Source organism: Sapajus apella, unplaced genomic scaffold (genome assembly GCF_009761245.1).
Source record: "Sapajus apella isolate SASKATOON/1434 unplaced genomic scaffold, GSC_monkey_1.0 scaffold33, whole genome shotgun sequence".
NCBI lineage: Eukaryota > Metazoa > Chordata > Mammalia > Primates > Cebidae > Sapajus > Sapajus apella.
In genome coordinates, this window is record NW_022436973.1 from 10,870,870 (window position 1) to 10,898,078 (window position 27,209).

General features: G+C 44.8%; 1 protein-coding gene across 7 annotated transcripts in view; it reads right to left on the reverse strand.

The window, feature by feature from the left end:
• ASXL1 (ASXL transcriptional regulator 1) overlaps positions 1 to 17,262 on the reverse strand; it is an 81,328-nt gene extending 64,066 nt beyond the window's left edge. For 2 of the 7 annotated variants that reach the window (XM_032295274.1, XM_032295271.1), the window contains exons 1-4: positions 16,000 to 16,266; positions 8,814 to 8,896; positions 7,563 to 7,565; positions 6,176 to 6,284 (exon numbers count right to left, since the gene is read on the reverse strand). In XM_032295274.1, coding sequence (XP_032151165.1) covers positions 6,176 to 6,284; positions 7,563 to 7,565; positions 8,814 to 8,869 — 168 coding nt within the window. In that variant the 5' untranslated portion in view covers positions 8,870 to 8,896; positions 16,000 to 16,266. Of the gene's footprint in view, positions 1 to 2,971; positions 3,830 to 6,175; positions 6,285 to 7,562; positions 7,566 to 8,330; positions 8,372 to 8,813; positions 8,897 to 15,552; positions 15,975 to 15,999; positions 16,267 to 16,497 lie in introns of those variants that run through there. The other 5 variants (XM_032295275.1, XM_032295269.1, XM_032295272.1 and 2 more) reach the window with 5 other exon arrangements.
• Between the last annotated feature and the right edge of the window lie 9,947 nt (positions 17,263 to 27,209).

Below are 27,209 nucleotides of genomic sequence, written 5' to 3' on the forward strand. Positions count from 1 at the left end.
AAAAAAAAAAAAAAAAAAAAAAAAAAAAAAAAAAAAGCTTTGTTTCACGCATATAAGGTAAATATGAAACACAAATGAATTCCGTGTTTAGACTTGGGTCCCATCCTCAAGATCTCTTATTACGTATGTGGCAAATACAAAAAATTCCCAAATCCAAAACACTTCAGGTCCCAAGCATTGCAGATAAAGGATACTCAACCTGTACCATCACATTACCCAGAAAAACTTTTGTAAGAGAAGAAACCCTGTGTCATGCCCCAAAAAACTCCAGCAAACCAGTAAACCTTTTGTAATCATAGATAAGTCCATACAAATCTTTCCGGAAATGAAAAATAAAAAAATTGCAATTATTTTCATATAAATAGTAAAAGCATATAGATAAAATACAACTCTGATTAGGCATGTCTCTCACACCTGTAATCTCAACACTTTGGGAGGCCAAGATGGATGGATCACCTGAAGTCAGGAGTTCGAGACCAACCTGGCGAACATGGTGAAACCCTGTCTCTACTAAAAATATAAAAACTTAGCCGGGCATGGTGACATGCACCTGTAATCCCAACTACTCAGGAGGCTGAGGAAGGACAATCACTTGAATCCAGCAGGCAGGGGTTGCAGTGGGCTGAGACTGCACCATTGCACTCCAGCCTAGGTAACAAGAGTGAAATTTAGTGTCACCAAAAAATAATAAATATACACATGTAAATTCTGACCCCCATGCCCCACCAGATGAGATTTCCAAGTAGGGAAAAGAAAAAACTAACAAGCCATTATGCACACAAGCTTTTCCTTAACACATAAGGGAAAACAGGCAAAGAAAATGCCAAAAGATTTCAAAGGTGTCACTACTACCTTTAAAAGGAAAACTGAGAAACGTTGAGTTAAATAACTGGTATCTTCCTCTCCATTATCACAGGCAAGACACTCACCAAACTAGCCCTTGGTCAACCACTATGCAAAACTTCCCACCACTATCAGCCTTTGCTGCTGAATCCTCTGGAAAACCTGGAACAGTAGACATGACTAGGCAGTAAAACACAGGAATCTGGAAATAACCAAGATTTCTACATTTTTATTAGTCCTTTAAAAATGTACTTAATTGCTAGGCATGGTGGCTCATACCTATAATCCCAGCACTTGGGGAGGCCAAAGTGGGGGGATTGCTTTGAGTCCAGGAGTTCAAGACCAGCCTAGTCAACAGGACAAAACCCAATCTCTACTAAAAATATAAAAATTAGCTGGGCGTGGTGTCAAGCGCATCTAATTCCAGTTACTCAGGAGGCTGAGGCACAAGAATACTTGAGCCCAGGAGGCTGAGGTTGTGGTAAACTGATCATGCCACTGCACTCTAGCCTGGGCAATGGAGCCAGACCCTGTCTCCAAAAAAAAAAAAACAACAAAATCAACCTAATTTTCTATATAACATCTAGTCTGAATTGTTCAAAAATATCATGATTGCATACGGGATTTTAATCCACAAAGATTACTTTTGAAACTAGAGAAAAATTTGAATATGGACTATATATTTATACACATTTGTATCAATGTTAAATTTCTGAAGTGTGATAATGGTATTGCGGTTACACAGGAAAATGTCTTTGTTCTTTTTTCCTTTTGAGACTGAGTCTTGCTCTGTTGCCCAGACTGAAATACAGTGACCCCATCTCAGCTCACTGCAGCCTCTGCCTCCTGGGTTCAAGTGATTCTCCTCCCCCAGCCTCCAGAGTAGCACGGATTACAGGCACACACCACCACACCCTGCTAATTTTTTGTATTTTCAGTAGAGACAAAAGTTTCTCCTCTAACTCCTGACCTCAGGTGATCTGCCGGCCTTGGCCTACCAAAGTGCTGGGATTGCAGGCGTGAGCCACCGCTCAAGGCCATGTCTTTGTTCTTAAGACATACCATGTAAATTACTTAGAGGTGGCCAGGTACAGTGGCTCACGCCTGTAATCCTAGCACTTTGGGAGGCCAAAGTAGATCTTTAGGTCCGGAGTTGGAGGCCAGCCTAGCTAACATGGCAAAACCCCATCTCTACTAAAAATATAAATATTAGTCGGGTGTGGTAGCACACACCAGTAATCCCAACTACTCAGGAGGCTGAGGCAAGAGAATTGCTTGAACCTGGGAGGCAGAGGTTGCAGAGAGCTGAGATCCCACCACTGCACTCCAGCCTGAGCGACAGAGTGAAACTCTGTCTCAAAATAAAAAATAAAATACTTACAGGTGAAGGGCCATGTCTGTACTTGTTAACCCCTTGAAACAGTTTTTTTTTTTTTGAGATAGAGTCTTGCTCTGTCGCCCAGGCTGGAGTGCAGTGGCACCATCTCGGCTCACTGCAACCTCTGCCTCCTGAGTTAAAGCGATTCTTCTGCCTCGGCCTCCTAAGTAGCTGGGATTAGAGGCCTGCACCACCACACCTGCCCAAGTTTTGTATTTTTAGTACAGACGGGGTTTCACCATGCTGGCCAGACTTGTTACAAACTCCTGACCTCACGTGATCCACCGACCTCAATCTCCCAAAGTGCTGGGATTACAGGCATGAGCCACTGCACCCAGCCCATCAAAATCATGAACAAGGATAGATGAGGTGGCTCATGCCTGTAATCCCAACGCTTTGGGAGGCTGAGGTGGGCAGATCTCTTGAATCCAAGAATTCAAGATCAGCCTTGGCAACATAGCAAGGCTGTCTCTACCAAAAAAAAATTGGTAGTATTTCTCATCAAATGTCAAAAGAATAATGAAGGCCAGGTGCGGTGGCTCATGCCTGTAATCCCAGCACTTTGGGAGGCCCAGGCACGCAGATCACAAGGTTAGGAGTTCAAGACCAGCCTAGCCAACATGGTGAAACCGCATCTCTACTAAAAATTAAAAAATTAGCTGGCCATACTGATGGACACCTGTGGTCCCAGCTACTCAGAAGGCTGAGGGAGGAGAACCACCTGAACCCAGGAGGTGGAGACTGCAGTAAGCCAAGATTGAGCCACTGCACTCCAGCCTGAGTGACAGAGGAAGACTCTTGTCTCAGAAAATAAAAATAATTAAGTACCAAAATGTAGCCATTATTCACTAAATTCATTCATTAAATATATATTTATTGAAAGCAACTATGTACCTAGTGCTGTGGATAATGAACAAAATATAGACTCTGCCCTTAAGGAGTTTACAGTCTAACTAGAAGAACCAACCAAGCAAATCATTAATCCATTAAAGAGCACAATGTATATCAGAGAAGTGTTGCTTATGGATGTAAAAGGCCAATGAACTAGATACTATCGAGGATAAGCAACAGAAAGCCAAAGGCAGATGAGATGAAGTATTGAGCAAATCTTCACTTAGCACATCCCAGACAAGCTGCAGACTAATAGACCACTCCCAAGCTTACAGCAGGTTCATACAATTGTGTTTATTCAAAGATATATTAAAATTAAAATTAAGGGGCCTGGTGCGGTGGCTTACACCTGTAAAATTAAGATGAAGAAATATAATTCAGTTCACACATTAAGCATGTACTGTGCCAAGAATTCTGCCCAGAGCCAAATTACAAACAGAAATAAAGCTCAGTTTCTAACCTTAAGGTACTCACAGAAAAAAGCAATTACCTTCATTTTAAAAATAGAATATATCATTAACAGGTATACTTGTAATAAACATATGTATTAATTATAACTATATATAATTACAGTATATGTAACAATACACTATATAATAGAGGGCCAGGTATGGTTGCTCACACCTGTAATCCCAGTGCTTTGTGAAGCTGTGGTAGGAAGATCACTTGAGGCCAGGAGTTTGAGATCAGTTTAATCAACATAGCAAGACTTCATCTCTACAAGAAAATTTAAAAATTAGCCAGGGTGGTGGTGTACGCTACTGGGGAGGCTGAGGTGGGACTAATGCTTGAGCCCAGGAGTTCAAGGCTACAGCGAGCTATGATTACTGCACTCCAGCTGTGGACAACAGAGTGACACCCTGTTCCTAAAAATGAAAATATTAAAAAATAATAAGCCAGGTGCAGTGGCTCGTGTCTGTAATCCTGGCACTTTGGGAGGCCAAGGCAAGTGGATCACTTGACCCCAGGAGTTTGAGACCAGCCTGGGCAACATGGCAAAACTTCTCCACAAAAAATTAGCCAGGCATGGTGGTATGTGCCTGTAGTCTCAGCTAGTCAGAAAGTTGAGGTGGGAGGACCACTTGAGGCTAGGAGGTTAAGGCTGCAGTGAGCCGTAATGGTGCTAGGACTACAGGCACATACTACCACTGCACTCCAACCCGGATGACAAAACAAGACCCTATCTCAAAAAATATATAATAATAATAGAAAAGTGCCGTTAACAGGCAATTAAGGATGATGAACCTCAGAACATCATAAAGACTATCATTTATTAAGGACTGACTGTGCCAGGGATGCACATTCCACCAAAAAGAGGTTATATCCACCCAGGTTACAAAGCTAGGTTTTTATTTTGAGACAGGATCTTGCTATATGGCCCAGGCTGGAGAGCAGTGGTGTTGATCCCAGCTCACAGCAGCCTCCATCTCAAGTTACCCTCGGAGCTCAAGCTACCCTCCTGCTCAGCCTCTTGAGTAGCTAAAACTACGAAAGCACACACCATCATGCAAGGCTTTTTTTTTTTTTTCAAATAGATACAAGGTCTCACAGTCCTGAATTTAAGCAATCCTTTCGCCTTAGCCTCCCAAACTGCTGCGATTACAGGCGTGCGCCACTGCACCTGACCACAAAGCTAGGTTTTATAAAGCTCAGTGGCTCTCTCTCTCCCAAGGTTTGATTACAAGAAAAGCATGCAAAACTGATAGGAAAAAGAAGACCAAGCTGTCAGATATAAAAACAATACAGAAAACGGCACAGACATCTGACCGCAAGATAAACTTTATTTATATATAAAGACCAAGCTTTATGGCTTCATGTTATATAGCTGGTATTTGTTCAGATATTTTAAATACAATCCATCAAGATAACAAACTTAAAGGAGAAAGTGTATATTGACTGCTACAATTTATAAACACACTAAGAATGAAAGGGTCAGCATCAAATTTTCAGTTTCTCCAATGTCGACGAGTCATCTTATGTCTAAACAAGGGGTCAGCAAAGTACAGCCCCAGATCAAATCTGGCCTGCAGCCTGTTTTCTTAAGTAAAACAAATATTTGTAAGTAAATTATTTTTTTGTGGAACACACTCATGCCCATTAATTTGGGTATGGCTGCTTTTTCTACTAAAAGGGCAGAGCTGAGTGGTTAAGACAAAAGCAGTATGGTCCACAAAACCAAAAACATTTATTTTCTGGCCCTGCACAGAAAAAGTGTACAGAGCTCTGGTCTAAATGATTGCCATATATATCACAAATGGTGGAAAAATAATTACATGTTCATTTAGCCCTATTTGAGCTTTATTATGAACTCTACCTAACTCCTCTTCCTTTGTAATTACTGTCACTTCCTAAATGTTAATGAGTTTTTGAATTTCCACAAATATGTTCACATTTCAGTTATCTTCCATATAGTAGGTCTTACTTTAGCTGCCCGGTAATTTATCCTTCACATCATTACTACAACAAAATCCTAATTAAGGCACATCTGTGGCTGGGCACAGTGGCTCACGCCTGTAATCCCAGCACTTTGGGAGGCCAAGGTGGGCAGATCACAAGGTCGGGAGTTCAAGACCAGCTGGTCAACACAGTGAAACCCTATCTCTACTAAAAATACAAAAATTAGCCGGGCATGCACCTGTAATCCTACTCAGGAGGCTGAGGCAGAATTGCTTGAACCTGGGAGGTGAAGGGTACAGTGAGTTGAGATCCCACCACTGCACTCTAGCCTGGGCAACAGGGTGAGATGCCGTCTGGGGGCGGGGGGAAGCAGAACATCTGCAATTATCCCCACACATACTTATCCTTCAATTTTGTACAATCTACAAAGATACAGACAAGCAAAGATGAACAGAGACAAGAGCCACTATGACTAAATAATTTCGAAGATCCTATTCATATTAGAACATCTCAAAGTGCCACTTAGAACCAACAGCATCAGTGTCATCTGACTGCATATGAGAAATGCAAATTCACGGCCCCTATTATAGAACTACCAGGTAATAATTCTCATGCATATTAAAAGTCCAAGAACCACTACACCAAAACAGAGTTTATATTAATTACCTTGAGTGTGAAAAGGCTGATTCGGCCAGGCAGTTTATAAAACAACCCCTCTCCTCCTCTTGAATTGGAATGTAGCATAGCATTGAGGCATGCAAGAGGGGACGTCCCACTGTAAAAACACAAAAGAACGGATGAGGGTCATACAATCCATCTGCCTGCTTACCTAAAGACCTAATCCCTCCAATTCATTCTCAAATGAGAAGACTAAGCAAGAAATACAGAAGAAAAAAATCTCATGACAATTTCACTATGAAAATAGTAAAAGAACAACCAAATGAAATTCACATAAATTACACTCAGAGAACTCTGGGATAAAGATTACTTGATACCTGAAATCCATACCTAACACTTCTTCAGTGCTTTTTGACAATATAAATCAAATTTCCAAGAAATTTAGAAAAAACACACAATGATTTTTTTCAAGTTATAATTCTAAAAATTAAATGTTAGTAAAATTTTACTATTAAAAGTTTCCTAGCCTCTATGTCAACCTACATATCATACTCAGACACTGCCACAAAATATTATGACAAAGAATCACAGAATCAATGGTGCTGTGCCAATAAAACAAGCAGAACTGTTTCTCCCAGTTAAACATTTTCTAGTAAGTACACACAGAAAAACTGTATTTCATTTGTTTTTTTGCTCTGTTGGGAGTGGGGAGAATGAGTTTTAGTCTGTATCTACCCAGGAACAATTATTTAAACCAGAATACAAAAAGTAAGTCGAGTAGATTTAGTACCCATGCTTCACCACTAAGCTGAAACGATGGCATACTAAGTTGTTTCATGGTCCCTGCCACAACAGCAGGTTCCAAAACAGTGACAATTCAGTGAGAAGGATGCTACTTACTGAATCTTAAAATAGAAAAGCTACCAGAAATATCAACCAATGCCCATTATTATTAACTGAGTTTGGCACTAGCATATTAGAGCTAGGATTCACCTGTGCACCTTCTCTTCCCTTTCCCCAGCATGTTCAAAAAATATATAGTTTAAGTAAGCCTCTTCACATTTTTCAGAACTAGAGGCCCTAATTTATGCAGTGTTAAAAATAAATTCTGAATCTAAAAAAGCCATTAAAAAACTATTACTTATTTTGCCTTGGAACACACTAGATGCTAAAAAATTTTTCACCAAGAACCAATCTCTAAAAGTACCCTGTGCAAAATCTGGAGTATCAAGTGGGTGTGCTAGCATCTCTGCTACAAGGGGGAACAGCATGCTGGCACAGCTCTGCTGTGACTCCGACATATCCCTCCGTCTACAAATTACAGAGCTGCTCACTCATCGTGAGCCACCATAACTGCTTCATAATTCCTCTAAGAACAAGAAGCAGAAATAAGTTAAGGTTCTCAATTCCGTATGTCCCAGAGGGACTCATTTACCTTCTATAGGCAAAGTGGTCCAACAGCAGTGAAGACAGCAGCATGATGGGAAATAGCCCATAAAAACAAAAATAAAGCACAATTATAACACTACACAGGGCATAAATACAAGTGAAAGAAATTTGAGGTAGACAATCCCAATCTTCCCTCCCCACAAAATATCAACTTGAGAATGTTTGAACTATTGACTGGAAAGTGAGGGCCTTTTGACACTAAAAGGTCAATTAAAACCGCTAAAGTTTGACCAGCAAAAACATGAAATTTATTCCAAGTCCCAGGAAGCAACTGTGTAGTGCTCTCCTCTTTCCTCATTTAAGTATTTTTTGTTTTGAGACGGAGTCTCATTCTGTCGCCCAGGCTGGAGTGCAGTGGTGTAATCTCAGCTCACTGTACTCCATCTCTCGGGTTTGAACAATTCTCCTGCCTCAGCCTCCTGAGCTGGGGCTATGGGCTACAGGCTACAAGCACGCGTCACCACACTGGCAAATCTTTCTATTTTTAGTAGAGATTGGGTTTTGCCACAATAGCCAAGCTGGTCTTGAACTCCTGACCTCAAGTGATCTGCCTGCCTCGGCCTCCCAAAGTGCTGGGAATACAGGCGTGAGCCACCACAGCTGGCCTTTTTTTTTTTTTTTTTTTTTTTTTTTGAAGTTTGAAGGAAAAATAAAGTTTAAAGACAGTCACTGGCCTTCAGGCCGTCAATTCTATGTTTCTAACTTGTTACTTCACCAAGAAAACTATACCGTAAATTTAGAAAATAAAGGTCACCTCAAAATGTAGCAAATTCGTATCATATATGACTGGAATTAGTAGGGGGGAAAAAGTCAGTGGGTTTATGTTGATGAGACCACCATTCTTTTATCCTAAAAGAAAGAACTTCAGTGATATGGCATAGAGAAAAGGTACAATATTAGGTACAATAGAGGCTATCAGGTCTGAAACTTCCAAAACGGCACAAGACAAAATGTGCCCTGCCGGACTCCTTACACAAAAAACAATCTCTATGCCAAGACTTAAGGAAGAGCAAGGAAATGGGGAAGCCACTGCACCTCCAAATGAAAACCAATGGGTGTCCAGCCACTCCCACCTTCCACACAGACGACACACAATTTGGGAAATGGATAGTTCTACCTCACTGCCAGACAGAAGCACAAATATATACACAGGTGGACTTATTCATATCACTACACAACTACAGAAAGACACATGTCCTATGAAACCCTCATGCTAAGCAACAAGAACAATACAAACCTCATTTCCTTTAGTCCTTCTGCCTCTATGACCTGCAGAATCTGTTTTGGTGTCATTGGAGCATCCGAGTAGTTTTCTAATACCTGAAGAAATACAAACGTCCTAATTTTAGTGTGCAATTTCCATTTATATCCATTGGTCTATATATCACAGGCTAAGTTACTGCAATTAACTGAAATGTTCTCATTCTCAATTCTAAGGATGCATCTCTTCTCATCATACATGGCATAGTACACGAGATCTTAGCGACAATGGTTACTGTTTAACTTGATGCTGTTATACTGCTAAACCACAGAATATATAGTGCTGCACGAGAAATGTGTAAGACAGAAATGTATTCAAATTTTCTTTCCCAAGGAAGTTTGATTAGTGCATGTACACACACACACACACACACACACACACACACATTATTGTATTTTTAGTAGAGATGGGGCTTCACCATGTTAACCAAGCTGGTCTTGAACTCCTGACCTCAGGTGATCCACCCGCCTCAGCCTCCTGAAGTGCTGGGATACAGGCATGAGCCACCACGCCTGGCCAAGTACCCATATTTTTAAACAGTGCCTACTGCCACTGTGTTGTCAATTTGTGGTGTTAACTGCCACAGAACATTCTGCCATTTGGCAACATGATGCCATAATTCTGCATGACTGGTGCAGTGAGAAACAGAATATCCCATTTATGTTAGCATTACCTATAACCAAGTCATGGCAGTATTTTCTTAACTGTGCAACTGCAGCTCTCTTGCTTTAAGAGTTGTTGCAGAGCTGGGTGTGGTGGCTTATGCCTGTAATCCCAACACTCTGGGAGGCCGAGGCAGGCGGATCACCTGAGGTGGGGAGTTCAAGACCAGCCTGACAGACATGGAGAAACCCATCTCTACTAAAAATACAAAATTAGTCAGGCGTGGTGGGGCATGCCTGTGATCCCAGCTACTCGGGAAGCTGAGGTCGGAGAATCGCTTAAACCGGGGAGGCAGAGCTTACGGTGAGCCAAGATCACGCCATTACACTCCAGACTGAGCAACAAGAGTGAAACTCCATCTGAAGAGTTTTAGAAAAGTTATTCTTCTAAAAGAGGAAACACGCTGTCAATATCTTCGTACTTTGTCAACCTGTACAGCTACTGAAGTTACTCCAAATCAAGCTAACCTCTTACAGTCCATTTAACTACCATAACCAACTACTGCTGTCACAAGCAAAACATAAAGCAGTAAGTCTGACAGGGCTGCTGCTGTCTACAGCCACACCACCCTGAACATGCCCACTCTCGTCTGACAGGACTGCTGTGGAAGGTGCTCTCTATGGAAGAACATAAGCCCTCAGCACTAAAGTCAGGGCTTGGAGAAGGTACTAAAATGAAACCCCTATTTCCCACGGCCCTATTCTTTGCCTCTCTTTGCAGTTTTTCCATTCTCTATGGGTAACATCAACATCTCTCCACGTTTCAGCGACTAACTAACTTCTGATAACTACCTAATCTCTACCTCTAGCCCTGACTTCTCCCCCAAATTTCAGATTCAAATATTCGGTTGTATACTGATTGTACCCCTTCCTCATCTACTCTAATCCAGCTCTACTCTTAATTCATCTAATTGGCTACTCTAATTCACCTCTTCTCCAGACCAGCTTTTCCTCCTCTATTCTCTACCTTGATTGACAACCTGTATAATCACCTAATTCAGAAACACAGGTGTCAGCCTTCTCTCTCATCTGTCCCCCAAGTCACAAAACCAGTCTCTTACCTGGCCCAACACAACAGCCTCTTAATATCCCTCCATCCAGTTCTGCTTTCTTCAAATCCATTCTGACTCTATTGTCAGCCTTCATTCAACAAACACATGGAACACCTACTTGGTGCCAGGCACAATTCTAGGGATTCACAGTTACACAAGACCAAATCCCTGCTCTGGTAGAACTTATATGTTACAGCCTGAGGTCAACCCAGCAAAGCAAATCTGCCCTCATCACTTTCAGCTTTTAAATCCTTCAACAGGCCAGGCGCAGTGGTGCACACCTATAATCTCAGCTGAGACTGCGGCAGGAGGGTCGCCTGAGCTCAGAAGCTCCAGGCTGCAGTACACCATGATCCTGCCTGTGTTTAGTCACTGCACTCCAACCTGGATAACACCATGAATCCTCATCTCTTTAAAAAATAAAAAACACAAAAAATACTAGCTGAGTAAAGTGGCTCACACCTGTAATCCCAGCAGTTTTGGAGGCCAAGGTGGGCAGATTGCTTGAGCCTAGGGGTTAAAAACCAGCCTGGGCAACATGGTGAAACCCTGTCTCAACAAAAAATACAAAACACTAGCTGGGCATGGGGCACAAGCCTGTAATCCCAGTTACTCAGGAGGCTGAGGTGAAAGAATCATTTGAGCCCGGGAAATGGAAGCTGCAGTGAGCTGTGACGGCGCCACTGCACTTCAGCCAGGGTGACAGAGTGAGACCCTGTCTCAAAAAATAAAAAAAAAAAAAAAATAGAGAGCAAATAAAATCCTCAACAGCTCCCTGATCACATACTGCAAAAGCTGAAGCTTCCAAAGTCCACTGGCCCACAGCTAACGAACAGATCTAGAGTTACATTCAAACTTTTACATTCTAAACTTGGGCAAATTACAACCCAACCTGAACCTAGGTTCTCTTGAAGGATACTGATGTCTTCCTCTCAGAGTTGAACAGATGAGAGACAATATAAGTCACGCCTACAGTGCCTGGCACAGAGTAGGTGCTCACTGGCCTGGCATATGAAGCCCTCACGATCTGGTCTCTGCCCATCTCTCTACCCATCCAAGCTGACACTCCACAAATTTTATGTTCCTATAACTCACAGATATACCTAATTCCCACCCTTTGCAAATACACACTCTCTCTCTGTCTCCCCCACTCTCTTTCTCTCCTATTTGTTGTCACCAGCTCCTGCTTACACCCTCTGTGATGGGAACCTCTACTTACCCATCAAGATTCAGCTCAAAAAGCACCTTCCTCCAGGAAGCCTTCCCTGATCTCTGCCAGAAGTAAATGTCTCTTTTCAATACCCTCATTGTTTTATAACACATATAATTATCTCCCAAACCAGGACTGTTGAGAGTGAACGGAGAAACTATTCAGAATTATGACTGGACAAGAGGCAGGAACTGGGCTATCTATCTGTTTATGATTTATACAACTGTGATAACACTTATGCCTGGAGTAAAATTCTGTGCCTATGTCTGGACCTTTGCCATCCCCAGAAGACCATAGCCCTGAGGGGCAAACCTTATCTACCTTTGTATTCCAAGAACCTAAGTGCCAAGATAGGCAGTACTGACTTGAACAAACCTACAATAAACCCTGGTACAAACTACTAATGTTCAGTACCACAGATACCATTTCTTTGATATCAATTAAATGGAAGCTGAGCTAGCGAATTTTGGTAGAATTTTTTAAGAAGTATGACTCTGAAATAGTAACTACCAATTATTTAAACAGCAATCAGAAAGAGCCTGAGAATTTAAGACAAAGGAAACAAAATCTCTGAAGTTACATCAAAAGATACAAATAATTCACTTTTATTAAAACTGTTTACGCCTCCAGCTTTTGGTGTAAGAACAAGTCAGCAGTGTTCTATTCCTAGTCTCTTTCTAGCTTACATTTTTTAAAAAGAATCTCTTACTTCAAAGGGGAAAAAAATGTTTGATGTAAGATTGGTCAGTCATGAATCAAAGTAAAAGATAAAGCCTGCAAAAAAGAGTTTCTCAAAGCCAGGGAGAATCCATTTAGGGTCCTCAATTTAAAGGGAAATCCCCTTGGCCGTTTCTCCCAAACAAACTGTTCATAACAAGTTGGAGGCTTTATATCCACCCAACCATGTAAGGTCTACTTCTTACATCTAGAAAAGACAATACTATAAAATGTGTGAAAGAAACAATATCTTTTTCAACAGCATAATTAACATCTGCAAAAATCAAATCTCCTGGGGTATACTATACTGAAATTCTTAAGAATAATCTTCTTTCCTCTATAAAAACAATTTTTAAAAGGATTCCCAGTTACACTTGTAGTCACCAGTCTAAGACAGTTCAGGAGCAATCTGAAGGTGTTTCCAGGGAAGTGCATACAATTGCCACTGCAAGCACTCCAAATCCACCTGCCCAAAGAGAAGTGTTCAGGTGTTCTAATCAACTGTCCTACGTTCCCTCCTGGTCAAGTTTCTCTCAGTTCAGTGTAAGCTCTCACAAATTCTCCAGCACACAGTGTTACAGCAACTTTTTTTCAACATGAAGAGGGCTGTTTTTTTGTTTTGAGACGGAGTCTGTCTCACTGTCACCCAGGCTGGAGTGCAGTGGCGTGATCTCACCTCACTGCAAACTCCTCTGCCTCCCGAGTAGCTGGGATTACAGGCATGTGCCACCATGCCCGGCTAATTTTTGTATTTTTAGTAGAGACAGGGGTTTCACCATGTTGGCCAGACTGGTCTCGAACGCCTGACCTCAGGTGATTTGTGTGCCTTGGCCTCCCAAAGTGCTGGGATTACAGGTGTGAGCCACCACGTCGAGCTTAGGAGTCTTAAAAAGTTCCCCTTCACCTAACAACCAGTCCATCCAAAGAAATGGAAAATTCTAAAACAAAAAAACACAAAAAAAGAGTCAGGAGTCCTTTTTTTATTTTTTATTTTTTTAGATAGAGTCTTGCTCTCACGGTTCTCTGGTCTAGAACTCCTGACCTCATGATCCACCCACCTCAGCCTCCCAAAGTGCTGGGATTACAGGAATGAGCCATCGCACCCGGCCTCATTTTTTTTTTTTTTTTTTTTTAGAGTCAGGGTCTCCCTCTATCACCCAGGCTGGAGTGCAGTGGCACAATCAATCACTGGGCACCGCAGCCTCCAACTCCTCAGCCTAAGCTATCCTCAGTCTCCCAAGTAACTAGGACCACAGGTACACACCACTAGGCTCAGCTCATTTTGTTGTTGTTCAAGAGACTGGTTCTGACTATGTTGCCCAGGCTGGTCTCGAACTCCTAGCCTCAAGTGATTATTCCGCCTCAGCCTCCCAAGGTCTCACAAATCCTTTTTCACAGGTATAACAGCACCACAAAGTAATTCCTACTCGTATCACTATTTTTTTTTTTTTTTTTGAGATGGAGTTTCACTCTTGTTACCCAGGCTGGAGTGCAATGGCACGATCTCGGCTCACCGCAACCTCCGCCTCCTGGGTTCAGGCAATTCTCCTGCCTCAGCCTCCTGAGTAGCTGGGATTACAGGCACGTGCCACCATGCCCAGCTAATTTTTTGCATTTTTAGTAGAGACGGGGTTTCACCGTGCTGACCAGGATGGTCTCGATCTCTTGACCTCGTGATCCACCCGCCTCGGCCTCCCAAAGTGCTGGGATTACAGGCTTGAGCCACCGCGCCCGGCCTCGTATCACTATTTTTAATGAAGTGCCTTACAAGAAAAAGAGAAGTAACTTACTCATAATCTGGCTTGAAGCTCAGTCAATGATCAAACAGAGCAACCTCAATGTTGAAGTTCACACCACAGTCAATTCGAGAACCTAAAGAGACTTAACAGTGGACCCCAAATTCCTAAAGTCAACTAGTAAGAACCAACAGAACTTTGAGACAGACAGACTTTCTAATTCTGTCAGGGCATAAATAACACAGGATGTAAAAGTACTTTCACCTAACCCTAACAAGTAGAACTCTGGCAAACAAATTTCCTTGGGTGCCCAGGGTCATAAACACCCACATAACAGGAACGCCACGGAGAATGTCAATAAACACACAAAACTTTGTCCAGGAAAATGAGAGCTCTCTCCCAATCCCCATCAGGCCTATATTCAGGTAAAGAAACATCTGAGAGTGGCCTGGCTCAGTGGCTCACACCTGTAATCCCAGCACTTTGGGAGACCTAGGGGGGTGAATCACGAGGTCAAGAGATGGAGACCATCTTGGTCAATATGGTGAAACCCCAACTCTACTAAAAATACAAAAATTAGCTGGGCGTGGTGGTGTGCACCTGTACTCCCAGCTACTCAGGAGGCTAAGGCAGGAGAATCACTTGAACTCGGGAGGCAGAGGTTGCAGTGAGCCAAGATCACTCCACTGCACTCCATCCTGGGCAACAGAGTGAGACTCTGTCTCAAAAAAAGAAACATTAGAGAAATCCTGAAATTTCTACAAGATCCCGAAAGTTAGCCCAGCCTTCCAATGTTGACTGAATCAGAAAAAAGTATATATTTTGGAACCTCAAAATCTTCAAATTTCACATGCCAGGCTAAAATAAACTGAAGCACAAAACTTTAGCATACAAACAATTGCTATTTTTCTTCCCTGGGCAACGAATGAGTAGGGGAGTGAATCGCAAACACCAATGAAAATTCTCCTGTAGCCCAAATACCTTCAATTTTATAAATCAGTAACTTTTACAGATTTCGAGAAAGAAAAAGGTGTACTTTAGATTTGTATCAATCCCCACAACCTTTTGTTGGCGGGGGGGCGCACATCTTTGAGGCAGAAAACTCACCTCAAAATGAAAGATTAAGTCAGAATTTCATTAATCATTAGAACTGGATTACAACAATTACATACAAACTACAAGGTGTCAAGAAACACTTATGCTATGGCACCATAACCTCACTGTGTGACAAATCTGAAGAAGTGACATCTCTGGAAGAAGTATAACCTGTTACGTTTCAGGAATGCATCTCCAAGCGTCTTAGCATTGTGGATGCAATCCAAAAGGAAGTCATTTCACCTGCAAGTCCTCTGACGCTCACAACCCCTACCAGTTGAACCAGGCGGCTTCAAACACTCAAATTACGCTCTTCCTTGCTAAGCCCAAATCCTCTGTGAACAGTCTCCCCACAGAGACACTTCGTCTTTGTGCAACATACATTCTCGGCAAAGTGATTCAGTTCTCCACAAAGTACCCATTTTCAGTCCAGCTTCTGAAGGCAAGCACCTAAAGTCAGCGTTTCTCAAAGTGGGGTCCGTGAGCCACTGCGTTCCAATCACCTGGGAAGCTAGTGAAAGCGCAGATTCCCAGCCTCCATCCCAGACCCTGAGGCTCAGCAGGTCTTGCTCAGGGCCCTACGAGGAGCGTTCCTAACTGCCTCCCAGGTGTCCCCTACAGGACACTAAAGTTGGAGAACCGCTGCTCAAGGGTCAAGCTGGGAATGAGCACTTGCTTCACTCCATGCACCTGGTTTAGATTGGGAAATCTCAAAATGCCACTGGCGTCCTTGAATGTGGGGTCGCTTTTCCACCCCCAGTCAAATGCACCACCCCATTACCCACCAGGAAGCGAAGGAGGAGCTTCCGACCCTTCCCGGAAACCCAACTCCCCCAGCTGAATGAACGAAGCTGCCCCAGACCCCAGACGCTGCCAAATAGTGGGGGAGGGGAGGCGGGACCCCGGTGCCCAAAGGGGAAGGAGCTGGCCAGCCAACTCGCCCCTCCGGAGGAATTTTGCTGGGGCGCGGGGGAGGTGAGGGCGCAAGCGGAAAAAGGCGCCACATCCCATCACGGCGGGGGAGCGCTCCCCACCCCGCGCCTAGCGGGGCTGTCTTGTTCTTAAAGGAAGATGGCCCCGCCCCCTCCCGCGGTGGGCAGGGCCTCGCCCCTCCCCCTCCTGTTGGGGGTGCGCAGCAAGCTCCCCCCTTCGGCCCCCACGAAGCCCCCCCTAGGCTGCCCGCCTCACCAGGCGCGCGGCCTCGGCCCACGTGCGCTCCTTCTTCCTTTTCTGTTTGTCCTTCATCCTCCTCCCAGGCGGCGGCGGCGACAGCTCCACGCGGGATCTCCGGGCTGGGGCGGCGGCAGCGGCGGTGGGGGGGCGCGTGACGGCGGCGGCAGTGGCGGCGCGCGAGGGCTCGGGTGCGGCCGGGGAGAAGGGGCGGGCACGCGGGGACCGGCTGGCGCGAGAGCGCGGTGGGGGAGGGGTGGCGGCGGCTCCACGCGCCCGCGCTGCGTCAGTCGCCCACGGCGGCAGCGGCGGCCCCGCGATCGCTAAGGAATGCGGCGGCTCCGCATAACCACGGGGTCAGAGGTCACGGCTCCGGCCTCCGCTTTCCCGCTCTGTTGAGGGACTGAGACACGACCGGCGGCGGGGCAGGAGGGCGAGACGCAGCTTTCCCTTCGGCGTCCGGGTGCGTGCGTGTCTGCCGTGGGTGTGTGTGAGTGTGTGTGAAGAGTGAGGAGGGGGAGTGTGGGGTTTTTTTTTTTGAACAAAAACAAACCGAAAGGGCGACTGGGAGTCGTAGTCCCAGCGGCCTCTCTGGCCTTCCCCGCTCCGGAAGAATATGTCCGCGTGCAGAGCGTAGACCACACTTCCCGGCTTGCCCCGCGGCCCTTTTCCGCTTTTTTTCTCGCGTCCTCCGCCTAGCGCCGACCTCAACTAAGAACGGGGACGGATCGCTGTTCGGGGAGGGCGTGGAGGGGGCGGGCGGTGTTGGGTGGAGTCTCGCGAGGTGCGGGAACTGGCTGGGGGCGTCGGGGATTCTGGGAGGCGATGCTGGGAAGGGGCGGTGGCTGGGCTCCCCCGCCCGGTTCGCTCTTAACCCCTTCGCTGCTTTTTGCCTCCAGACCTCCGGGCAGGTGCAGGTGGGGAGCCAGGATGGGGAGCTCGACTCGCAGCTCCCACTTCGGGCTTCTCTCCTAAACGGTTCACCTACGCTTCTTGTAGGTGATGAGAGGCAGGACTTTCCCTTTTGGTCCTCCCTAAATGACTCACTGACGCATAATAATGAGACAAAAAGACCCTCATACCAGTAAAACGGATATTCCACGGCTGATGGACTTAGACGGTTCCTCATTTCCTCCTGGGCCTTCAGGCCGCTGTGTATTTGCAGAGCCTGCACCCGCAGCCTACAGCGTTCTTACCACTTGAGGAACTTGATGATATGTTGACGGCTCGTGTAAAGAATTTGGACTCTGGGGCCATGTCGACCAGAATGCACCTGAGTGCGTTTTTAGAGGCAGTACCCTGGAGAGAACTCAGGCCCTGGAATCCAGCGGACCTAGACCGGAATCTTGGCTGAGTCACTCCCTGGCTGTCAGTTCAACCTCTCTGAGCCTCAGTTTTGTGATCTGCATTTGTCTAGCATTTCACGGCATTATTGGAATTAAAATTAACGTAAAATATTTGACAAATTGGAAGAGGATGTGAAGGGAGACCTTGACAGTATTAGGTCCGTATGATTTGGCACCTGGCATACAGCTTTTTTTTTTTTTTTTTTTTTTTTTTTTTAGACAAAGTCTTGCTCTGTGGCCAGGCTGGAGTGCAGTGGCACGATCTAGGTTCACTGCAACCTCCGCCTCCCGGGTTCAAGTGATTCCCCCTGCCTCACCCTCCCGAGTAGCTGGGACTAGAGGCGCGCGCCACCACGCCCCAGATAATTTTTTGCATTTTAGTAGAGATGGGGTTTCACCACGTTGGCCAGGATGGTCTCAATCTCCTGATCTCATGATCCACACGCTTCAGCCTCCCAAAGTGCTGGGATTTACACGCGCAGCTGAGCAAATATTTAATAAATGGTAGCTGTTATTACCAGCTGAGAGACAATGGGCAATGTACTTAGCCTCCCTGAGCCTTGAGCTGAAGTTCGAAGCACCCAGCACATAGGTTTTCTGTACCTATATATAGGTTGAGTCGTCCGGAAACATTTCTAGAGTCCGTCCTGAATTGGATTGAGGCCAGCTCTTAAAAACTATGAAGGCACAATCAGTGGCCACATTTAAAAGGTTTCCCTGGGTGAGGAAACACACCCTCTACTCCCTAATGCTAACGCGTAGGACACAGCCAGTATTGATAGGAGACCATTATGTTATAGCCCAAACTCTAACACCAAGGGGTTCAATGTTCTGTGTCTAATACTGGTCACAGAAAACTTATGAGTCTGGTAAGCAAAATCCTGCAAAGGGAAAAGACTGCAAAGAGCACCCAGCTCTCTGGAACAAGACACCTCTTAAAATCTCTCCGGCTTTAACCTGAGAGAAAGGAGGAACTACCATCCCCAAAAAAATGGTTTAACTTGATTTTATACAAAGGATTATTAACTTTTCTTTTTTCAATTTACAGCTGATACAGTACTCTTTGGCAAGTCATTTGGCATCTTTTAGATGTCTTCTGAAGTAGCTTTACTCCCCTCTGACCTACAGGGAGTAACTAAAATTTGCAGGTTTAGTATAGGCGCTGTGGTAGACAGAATAATGTCCTGCCCCCTTGCCCAAAACTGTTCAAGCCCTAGTCCCTGAAACCTGTGAATATGTTGCATTCTTTTTTATTATTATTGTTATTGAGATGGAGTCTTGCTCTGTCGCCCAGGCTGGAGTGCAGTGGCATGATCTTGGCTCTCTGCAACCTCTACCTCCCAGGTTCATGCAATTCTCCTGCCTCAGCCTTCCAAATAACTGGAATTACAGGCATTCGTTACCCCCTGCCCAGCCCATTTTTGTATCTTTAGTAGAGACTGGGTTTCACCATGTTGGCCAGGCTGGTCTTCAATTCCTGACGTCAGGTGATCTGCCCATCTCAGCCTCCCAATGTGCTGGGATTACAGGTGTGAGCCATCGCACCTAGCCAGCATTATTTGACAAAAGCAATATTGCAAATGCTTAAATGCTTAAAGGCCTTAAAATAAGATTATTCTAGATGTCTGGGTGGGCCCAATGTAATCACATGAACCCTCAGGAGCAGAAGAGGGAGGCAAAAGAGATAATTTGGAGAGAGAGAGACAGAAGAATTAAATTCAAAGTATGGGAGAACTCAACCCACTGTTGCTGGTTTTGAAAGTGGCCACAAGCCAGGGAATGCAGGCAGCCTCTAAAAGCTGAAAGTCCTGCCAACAGCCAGCAAGGAAATGGGGACTTCAGTCCTACAACCTCAGGGAGCTGAATTCTGACAACCTGACTGAACTTGGGAACAGATATACCCCCACCCCAAGTCTCCAGAGAGGAATATAGACTCCTTGATTTCAGCCTTGTCACACTGGAAGCAGAGAACCAGCTGAGCCATGGAATCCAGACATCTGGCTCACAAGAAGTGGGAGACAGAAATGAATATTGTTTTATGACACTAAATCTGTGTTAACTTCTTACAACAGCAAAAGAAAGCTAATACAGGCATTATGGAAACACCTTTATTTCTCTGAGCAAACACTGCCTGACCTCAGTTGAGTCAAGCCATGGGGGAATCCAGATGTGAATATTTCAAGGTCTCTGCCCTTGCAGAATCAAACAGAAACAAATGACAACATATAGTTAAGTGTGAAAAGAGTATGTTCAGAGAACTGTACAGATAGAAAGTTGGCTTTAGTTATTAAACTTTAATTAGATGTGTTTTTTTAAGTTAATGGGATACATGAGTTTATTTTCTTGACAGAAGCACCAACAGACAAACCTATACATTTGTGGTGTGTGTTTTTCTGTTTTTTAACCACAGTGCTTTTATTGCAGATTATCTTCAGAAGTTGGTGCAGGTGGCATGTGGAAGATGAACAGGACAGATACTCAACCCTGCCTAGTTTGGGGATGAGTCACTGTTTTCAAACTGCACAGTTATGAGAAAAGTGCATATTCAAGAACTGAGTTAACAGGCCACCAGCAGAGACCCAGGAATTCCCAAAGGGACACATCTATCCCATGAACTGTACTGCAAGATAATATATTATCACTGGCTCTGCACATCAGCAGGCCTGGGTTTGAATTTCTGCAGTCTCTCCAGCTCTGTGGCCTTGGGCAAGTTACCAAATCTCTCACTGACTCAATGCCGTCATTTGGACAGCAGGGTACATAGCAAATTCAAAGAATGGGGCTGGGATTAAATTAGATCTTTGTAAAGTGCCTATCACATAGTAGATACTCACTAAATACCAGCCCTCTTTGCCTCTCAGAGGTTTTAGTGTCTAAAGTGTAAAAAGTATGGGTGTTGCAGTGGCTCAGGCCTGTTGTCCTGGCACTTAAGTGGCGAAACTATGCGTTCAAGGCCAGCCTGGGCAACATAAAAACCTCTCAATCATTAAAAAAAAAAAAAAAAAAAAAAAAAACCCTAAAGTGTAAAAAGTTCCTCATTGTTTATATTTTGAGTGAACCAAGCTTTGGAACAGGGTTTGCCCCGTAACAAATATTCTCTCTCAATATACTGTCCCCATTTTCTACTGAAGCTGAGGTGCAGAGAGGTCAGATTACCTCCCCCAGGTCCAGATGATTAAATGAGATTACATTTGCTAAGCAGAACTTCCAGCATAGCAGATGATCAGTACATGTGTGGCTCTCCATGTCCCTCCCACATTTAATTTCTTTATGTGACTTTGGTTTAGTGATTGTGTTCATGCTAGCATCTTTGGGTTCATCCTCATATCCCCAATGTCTGGCACATAGTAGGCACCCAATCTCTTGAATAAATGACCCGATCTCAATAATTATTGGAGAAACCCTCTGAACACTGATTTCCCATTGAATGAGCCCGAAACAATGTTTGAAGCCTGCTCAGGCAGAATCAGGAAAGACTAAGATAGGATTTCACCGAAATACATCTATGCAAGTTATAAAAGATATTCGTGGATAGAGACTTCATGACCTCAGCTGGGTGTGGTAGCATGTGCCTACAGTCCCAGCTACTCAGGAGGCTAAGGCAGGAGGATCATTTGAGCCCAAGAGTTTGAGGCTGCAGCGAGTGGTTGCACCACTGCACTCCAGCCTGGGTAACAGAGCAAGACCCTGTATAGAAGACTTCATGACCTCACTATTTTCATTAAGTCACAGAATCTGCCCACATGATGGGCAGCCCTAACTCATTGCTCACCTTCCATTCACCATCATTTAAATCCTGCTGTTCAGTCTCCCAGTAGGTAGGAAAACGTGTTTAAATTACCAAAATGTCTTCTTCATTTGTGTGAAACAGGGTTTCTCTCTGTTGCTTAGACTGGAGTGCAATGGTGCAATCTCAGCTCACGGTAACCTTGACTTCCTGGGCTCAAGTACTCCTCCCATCTCAGCCTCCGAAGTAACGGGGACTATAGGTGCGTACCACTGTGCCCAGCTAATTTTGTTTATTTATTGTAGAGAGGAGGTCTCACTGCGTTACCCAGACTGTTTTTGAACTCCTGGGCTCAAGTAATCCTCCCACCTCAGCCTCCCAAAGTGCTGGGATTACAGGCATGAGCCACTGTGCCCGGCACAAAAATGTCAAAAATGGTTACCTCTGGATTGTAAGATTATGGGCAATTTTTGATTGTCTTTATTTTTTCTTTTTTCTTTTTTGAGACAAGGTCTCACTCTGTCACCCAGGCTGGAGTGCAGTGGCATGATCATGGCTCACTGCAGTCTTGACCTCCTGGGCTCAAGCCATCCTCCCACCTCAGCCTCCCAAGTAGCTAGGAGCAGGTAGGGACACAGACACACGCCACCACCCCCAGCTAATTTTTTTTTTATTTTTTGTAGAGATGGGGTCTTGCTATGTTGCCCAGGAGGGTCTCGAAATCCTAACCTCAAGTGATCCTCCCACCTTGGCCTCCCAAAGTGCTGGCATTACAGTTGTGGGCCATAGCCACATTACTTTTTATGTATTTATTTTGAGACAAAGTCTTCCTCTGTCACCCAGGCCAGAGTGCAGTGGCTCGATCTTGACTCACTGCAACCTCCACCTCCCCATTCAAGCGAAAAAGTCTTGACCACCCCCTGTAACAACCAGCTCAATAGAGCTATGATATGACATCATATATTGGCTCTTACCCAACCCTGTGGCCCCAGACCCAACAGCAGAGGCCCTGACACAGGTGTTCGTCAAAGTTTGCCGAATGAATTCATTCAAGCAGGACTGGGTGCTAAGACTGGTCTTCGGTTGGGGCAGCAAAAGCAAGATAAGGTTGCAGAGTCACCCCTGATGCCTCCTTGAATGTCATTTCTTTGGCAAAGTTTTCCCTGATTTCCTACATTCATTAAGCCCTCCATCCTCCCATACCACCCAATGCATCCTTCAACATATAATGAGGGAAAATATAATTCACTCTTACATTAATGATGACTTCAGTGTCGGCACCAAATTAGACAGTCAGCCAGATGACATCAGGGACTACTTGCTTCTTCACTGCTCTGCTCTCCATCCTACAGGAAAGATTCCTCTATCCCAGAAAACACCAGTAATACAATATGGGACACCTTCTTCATTTGGCACTGATAGCCTCTTGCTGGGATGCCAGCCTTGTGCTGACCCCTGGGGACTTACAGCCTAAATAGACACAGTTCCTATGTTTACACAGATGGATTACAAATTATGGCAAGCCCACGTACTAGATGCCCTAGCAGATAGAAGCCTGGGATGTCTCAAAGCTGACACCAGGTAAGGGAGACATGATTTCTAAACTCAACTATTATGGCCACTTTGGGTGCAAAATAAACATTCAAAAATGAATAACTTTTTTTTTTTTTTTTTGAGACGGAATTTCACTCTTGTTGCCCAGGCTGGAGTGCAATGGCGCGATCTCGGCTCACCGCAACCTCCGCCTCCTGGGTTCAGGCAATTCTCCTGCCTCAGCCTCCTGAGTAGCTGGGATTACAGGCATGCGCCACCATGCCCAGCTGATTTTTTGTATTTTTAGTAGAGACGGGGTTTCACCATGTTGACCAGGATGGTCTCGATCTCTTGACCTCGTGATCCACCCGCCTCGGCCTCCCAAAGTGCTGGGATTACAGGCGTGAGCCACCGCGCCCGGCCAAAAATGAATAACTTTTAATGTACTACTAATAATCCCATTAGAAAATGGTGGGATGAGGGCTGGACACAATGGCTGACACCTGTAATCCTAGCACTTTGGGAGGCTGAGGTGAGAGGGTTGCTTGAAACCTCTCAAGACCAGTGTGGGTAACATAAACATAGTGAGACCATGTCCCTTAAGAAAAAAAAAAAAAAAAAAAAAAAGGCCGGTCACAGTGGCTCATGCCTGTAATGCCAGCACTTTGGGAGGCCAAGGTGGGCAAATCACCTGGGGTTGGGAGTTCAAGACCAGCCTGACCAACATGGAGAAACCCTGTCTCTACTAAAAATACACAATTAGCCAGGTGTGATGGCTCATGCCTGTAATCTCAGCTACTCGGGAGGTTGAGGCAGGAGAATCACATGAAGCTGGGGGGCAGAGGTTGCGGTGAGCCGAGATGGCACTACTGCACTCCAGCCTGGGTAACAAGAGTGAAACTCTGTCTCAAAAAAAAAAAAAAAAAGAAGAATAAAAAAATGGTGGGATGGCTGGGCACAGTGGCTTACACCTGCAATCTCAGTATTTTGGGAGGCAGAGGTAGGGGAATCACTTGCCCAGGAGTTCATGACCAGCCTGTGCAACATAACAAGACCTCGTCTAATAAATTAGCTGGGCATGGTGGCACACACCTGTAGTCGCAGCTACTTGGGAGTCTGGGGCAGGAGGACTGCTTGAGCCTAGGAGTCCAACGTTGCAGCTAGCTCTGATCATGTCATTGCACTCCAATCTGGGCAACAGAACAAGACGTGTCTCAAAAACAGAAAATGGGTTGGGAGAAAAAAACTGGAAGTGGATTGGGAGAAAAAAAATGGTGAGAGAAAAAGGATTCCATTCACAAGAGCAATGAAAATATTATACCATCTGGGCTGGGCACAGTGGCTCACGCCTGTAATCCCAGCACTTTGGGAGGCCGAGGCAGGAGGATCAGTTGAGGTCAGGAGTTCAAGACCAGCCTGACCAACACGGAGAAACCCCCATCTCTACTAAAAATACAAAAATTAGCTGGGTGTGGTGGCTCACGCCTCTAATCCCAGCTACTCAGGAGGCTGAGGCAGGAGAATCGCTTGAACCCTGGAGGTGGCAGTTGCAGTGAACCGAGATTGTGCCACTGCACTCCTGCTTGGGTGGTGGAGTGAGACCTCACAAAAAGTTACGCCATCTGGAAATAAACTAACAAAATGTACAGATCTTATATAAGGAAAACTATAGGGGAAGGGGAGAAGAGAAAAAAAAAGAAAGAAAACTATAAAACTCTACTGAAGAGCATAACATCTTGGACCAATGGAGATCAGAGCTTTCCTTAGACTGGAAGGTCCTGTAATGTGGACATTAACTATCCCAATATTATCCCACCAAGTCAGTGTCATCCCGGTGAAGATCCCAGTGGGATTTTATTGTCAAAATGAGCCTAAAATTCAGATGGAAAAAACAGGTGCATCATTTTCAGAACAAAAACTCCTAACATTTCCTGACCACTCAGCGTGTGCCAGGCACCAACCTTAGGACTTGCTATGCATCATCTCATCATATCTTCACAAACACACTGTGAGGTAGATACCATTATCGTTAACATTACACAGATGAGGAAGCAGAAGTCCAGAGAGAAAAACAATAACTTGTGCAAGGTAACACAGCTAGTTAGTGGCTAACCTAAGATTAAAGCTGAGGCTGGCTAACCTCAAGCTCCATGAATTTAATCACTTTGCTGTACTGCCAGGAAAACTTTAAAGAAGATTAACGAGCTGAGACTTGTTCTACCAGATATTAAAATGCATTAGATAGCTACAGCAGTGAACACAGCAATTTCGACAAAGGAACACACGGTCCTGTTAAACCAAACAGAGTATAGAAACAGAGCCAGGGGTATAGAGAATTGCAGTATATGATAAAGGTGACATTTTTTCCAACTGGTGGAGAAAAAGTGAAAGTCAATAAACAGGATGGGACTAGCCATAGACTAGCCATTTAGAGAAAAACTAAGAGCTCCACCTCCCTCATTAAACCTAAATAAATTCCACCTAGGTCAAAGATTTACATGTTATAAAAGAAACAACGTAAGTATTGAAAAAAACAAATGGATATTTTTATAATCCTGGAACTATTAATACTTTTAACTATTAATAATTAGAAAATTGCCAGGCACGGTGGCTCATGCCTGTAATCCCAGCACTTTGGGAGGCCGAGATGGGTGGATAACAAGGTCATGAGTTTGAGACCAGCCTGGCCAATATGGTGAAACCCCGTCTCTTTAAAAAATGCTTTTAAAAAATTTATATATAAAAATAATAATAAGGAAATCTTCCTAAACACAGTATGGAAGTTAAAAAATCCTTGGGGGCTGGACAGGGTGGCTAATGCCTGTAATCCCAGCACTTTAGGACGCGAGGAAGGCGGATCAATTGAGGTCAGGGGTTGGAGACCAGCCTGGCCAACATGGTGAAACCTCATCTCTATTAAAAATACAAAAATTAGCCCAGCGTGGTGGCACGCGCCTGTAGTCCCAACTACTTGGGAGGCTGAGGCAGAATTACTTGAACCCAGGAGGCGGAGGTTGCAGTGAGATGAGATCGCCACTGCACTCCAGCCTAGGCAACAGAGTGAGAGTCTGTTTAAATAAATACAAAAGAAAGGCCTCAACATGCTATTAACAAAAGAAGAAATACAAATGGAACTAAATACTTGAAAAGATTTTCAGCCTCATTAGGAATGAAACTGCAGATAAAAACGATTTTTTTTTTTGAGACGGAGTTTCACTCTATCACCAGGCTGGAGTTTCACTCTATCACCAGGCTGGAGTGCAGTGGCCGATCTCGGCTCACTGCAACTTCTGCCTCCCAGGTTCAAGCAATTCTCCTGCCTCAGCCTCCCAAGTAGCTGGAACTACAGGTGCGTGCCACCACACCTGGCTAATTTTTTGTATTTTTAGTAGAGACGGGGTTTCACCGTGTTAGCCAGGATGGTCTGGATCTCCTGAACTCGTGATCCACCTGCCTCGGCCTCCCAAAGTGCTGGGATTACAGACATGAACCACCGCGCCCAGCCCAGGTGTTTTTAATAAATCAGACTGGCAAAGATTAAAAAGATTGGCAGAATTCAGTTTCAGCAGCCCGGTACAGTGGCTCGTGCCTATAATCCCAGCACTTTGGGAGGCGGAGGCAGGCGGATCGTGAGGTCAGAAGTTAGAGACCAGCCTGGCCAGCATAGTGAAACCCTGTCTCTACTGAAAATGCAAAAATTAGCCAGGCGTGGTGGTGCGCACCAGTAGTCCCAGCTACTTGGGAGGCTGAGCCTGGAGAATCACTCCAACCCAGGAGGCGGAGGTTGCAGTAGGCCAAGATCGTGCCACTGCACTCCAGCCTGGGCGACAGAGGTTCCAACTAAAAAAAAAAAAAAAAAAAAAAAAAATGCGGGGGGCGGGCCTCAACATGCTGCTAACAAAAGAAGAAATACAAATGGAAATAAATACTTGAGGCCGGGCACGGTGGCTCAAGCCTGTAATCCCAGCACTTTGGGAGGCCAAGGCGGGTGGATCACGAGGTCAAGAGATCGAGACCATCCTGGTCAACATGGTGAAACCCCGTCTCTACTAAAAATACAAAACATTAGCTGGGATTACAGGCACGCGCCACCATGCCCAGCTAATGTTTTGTATTTTTAGTAG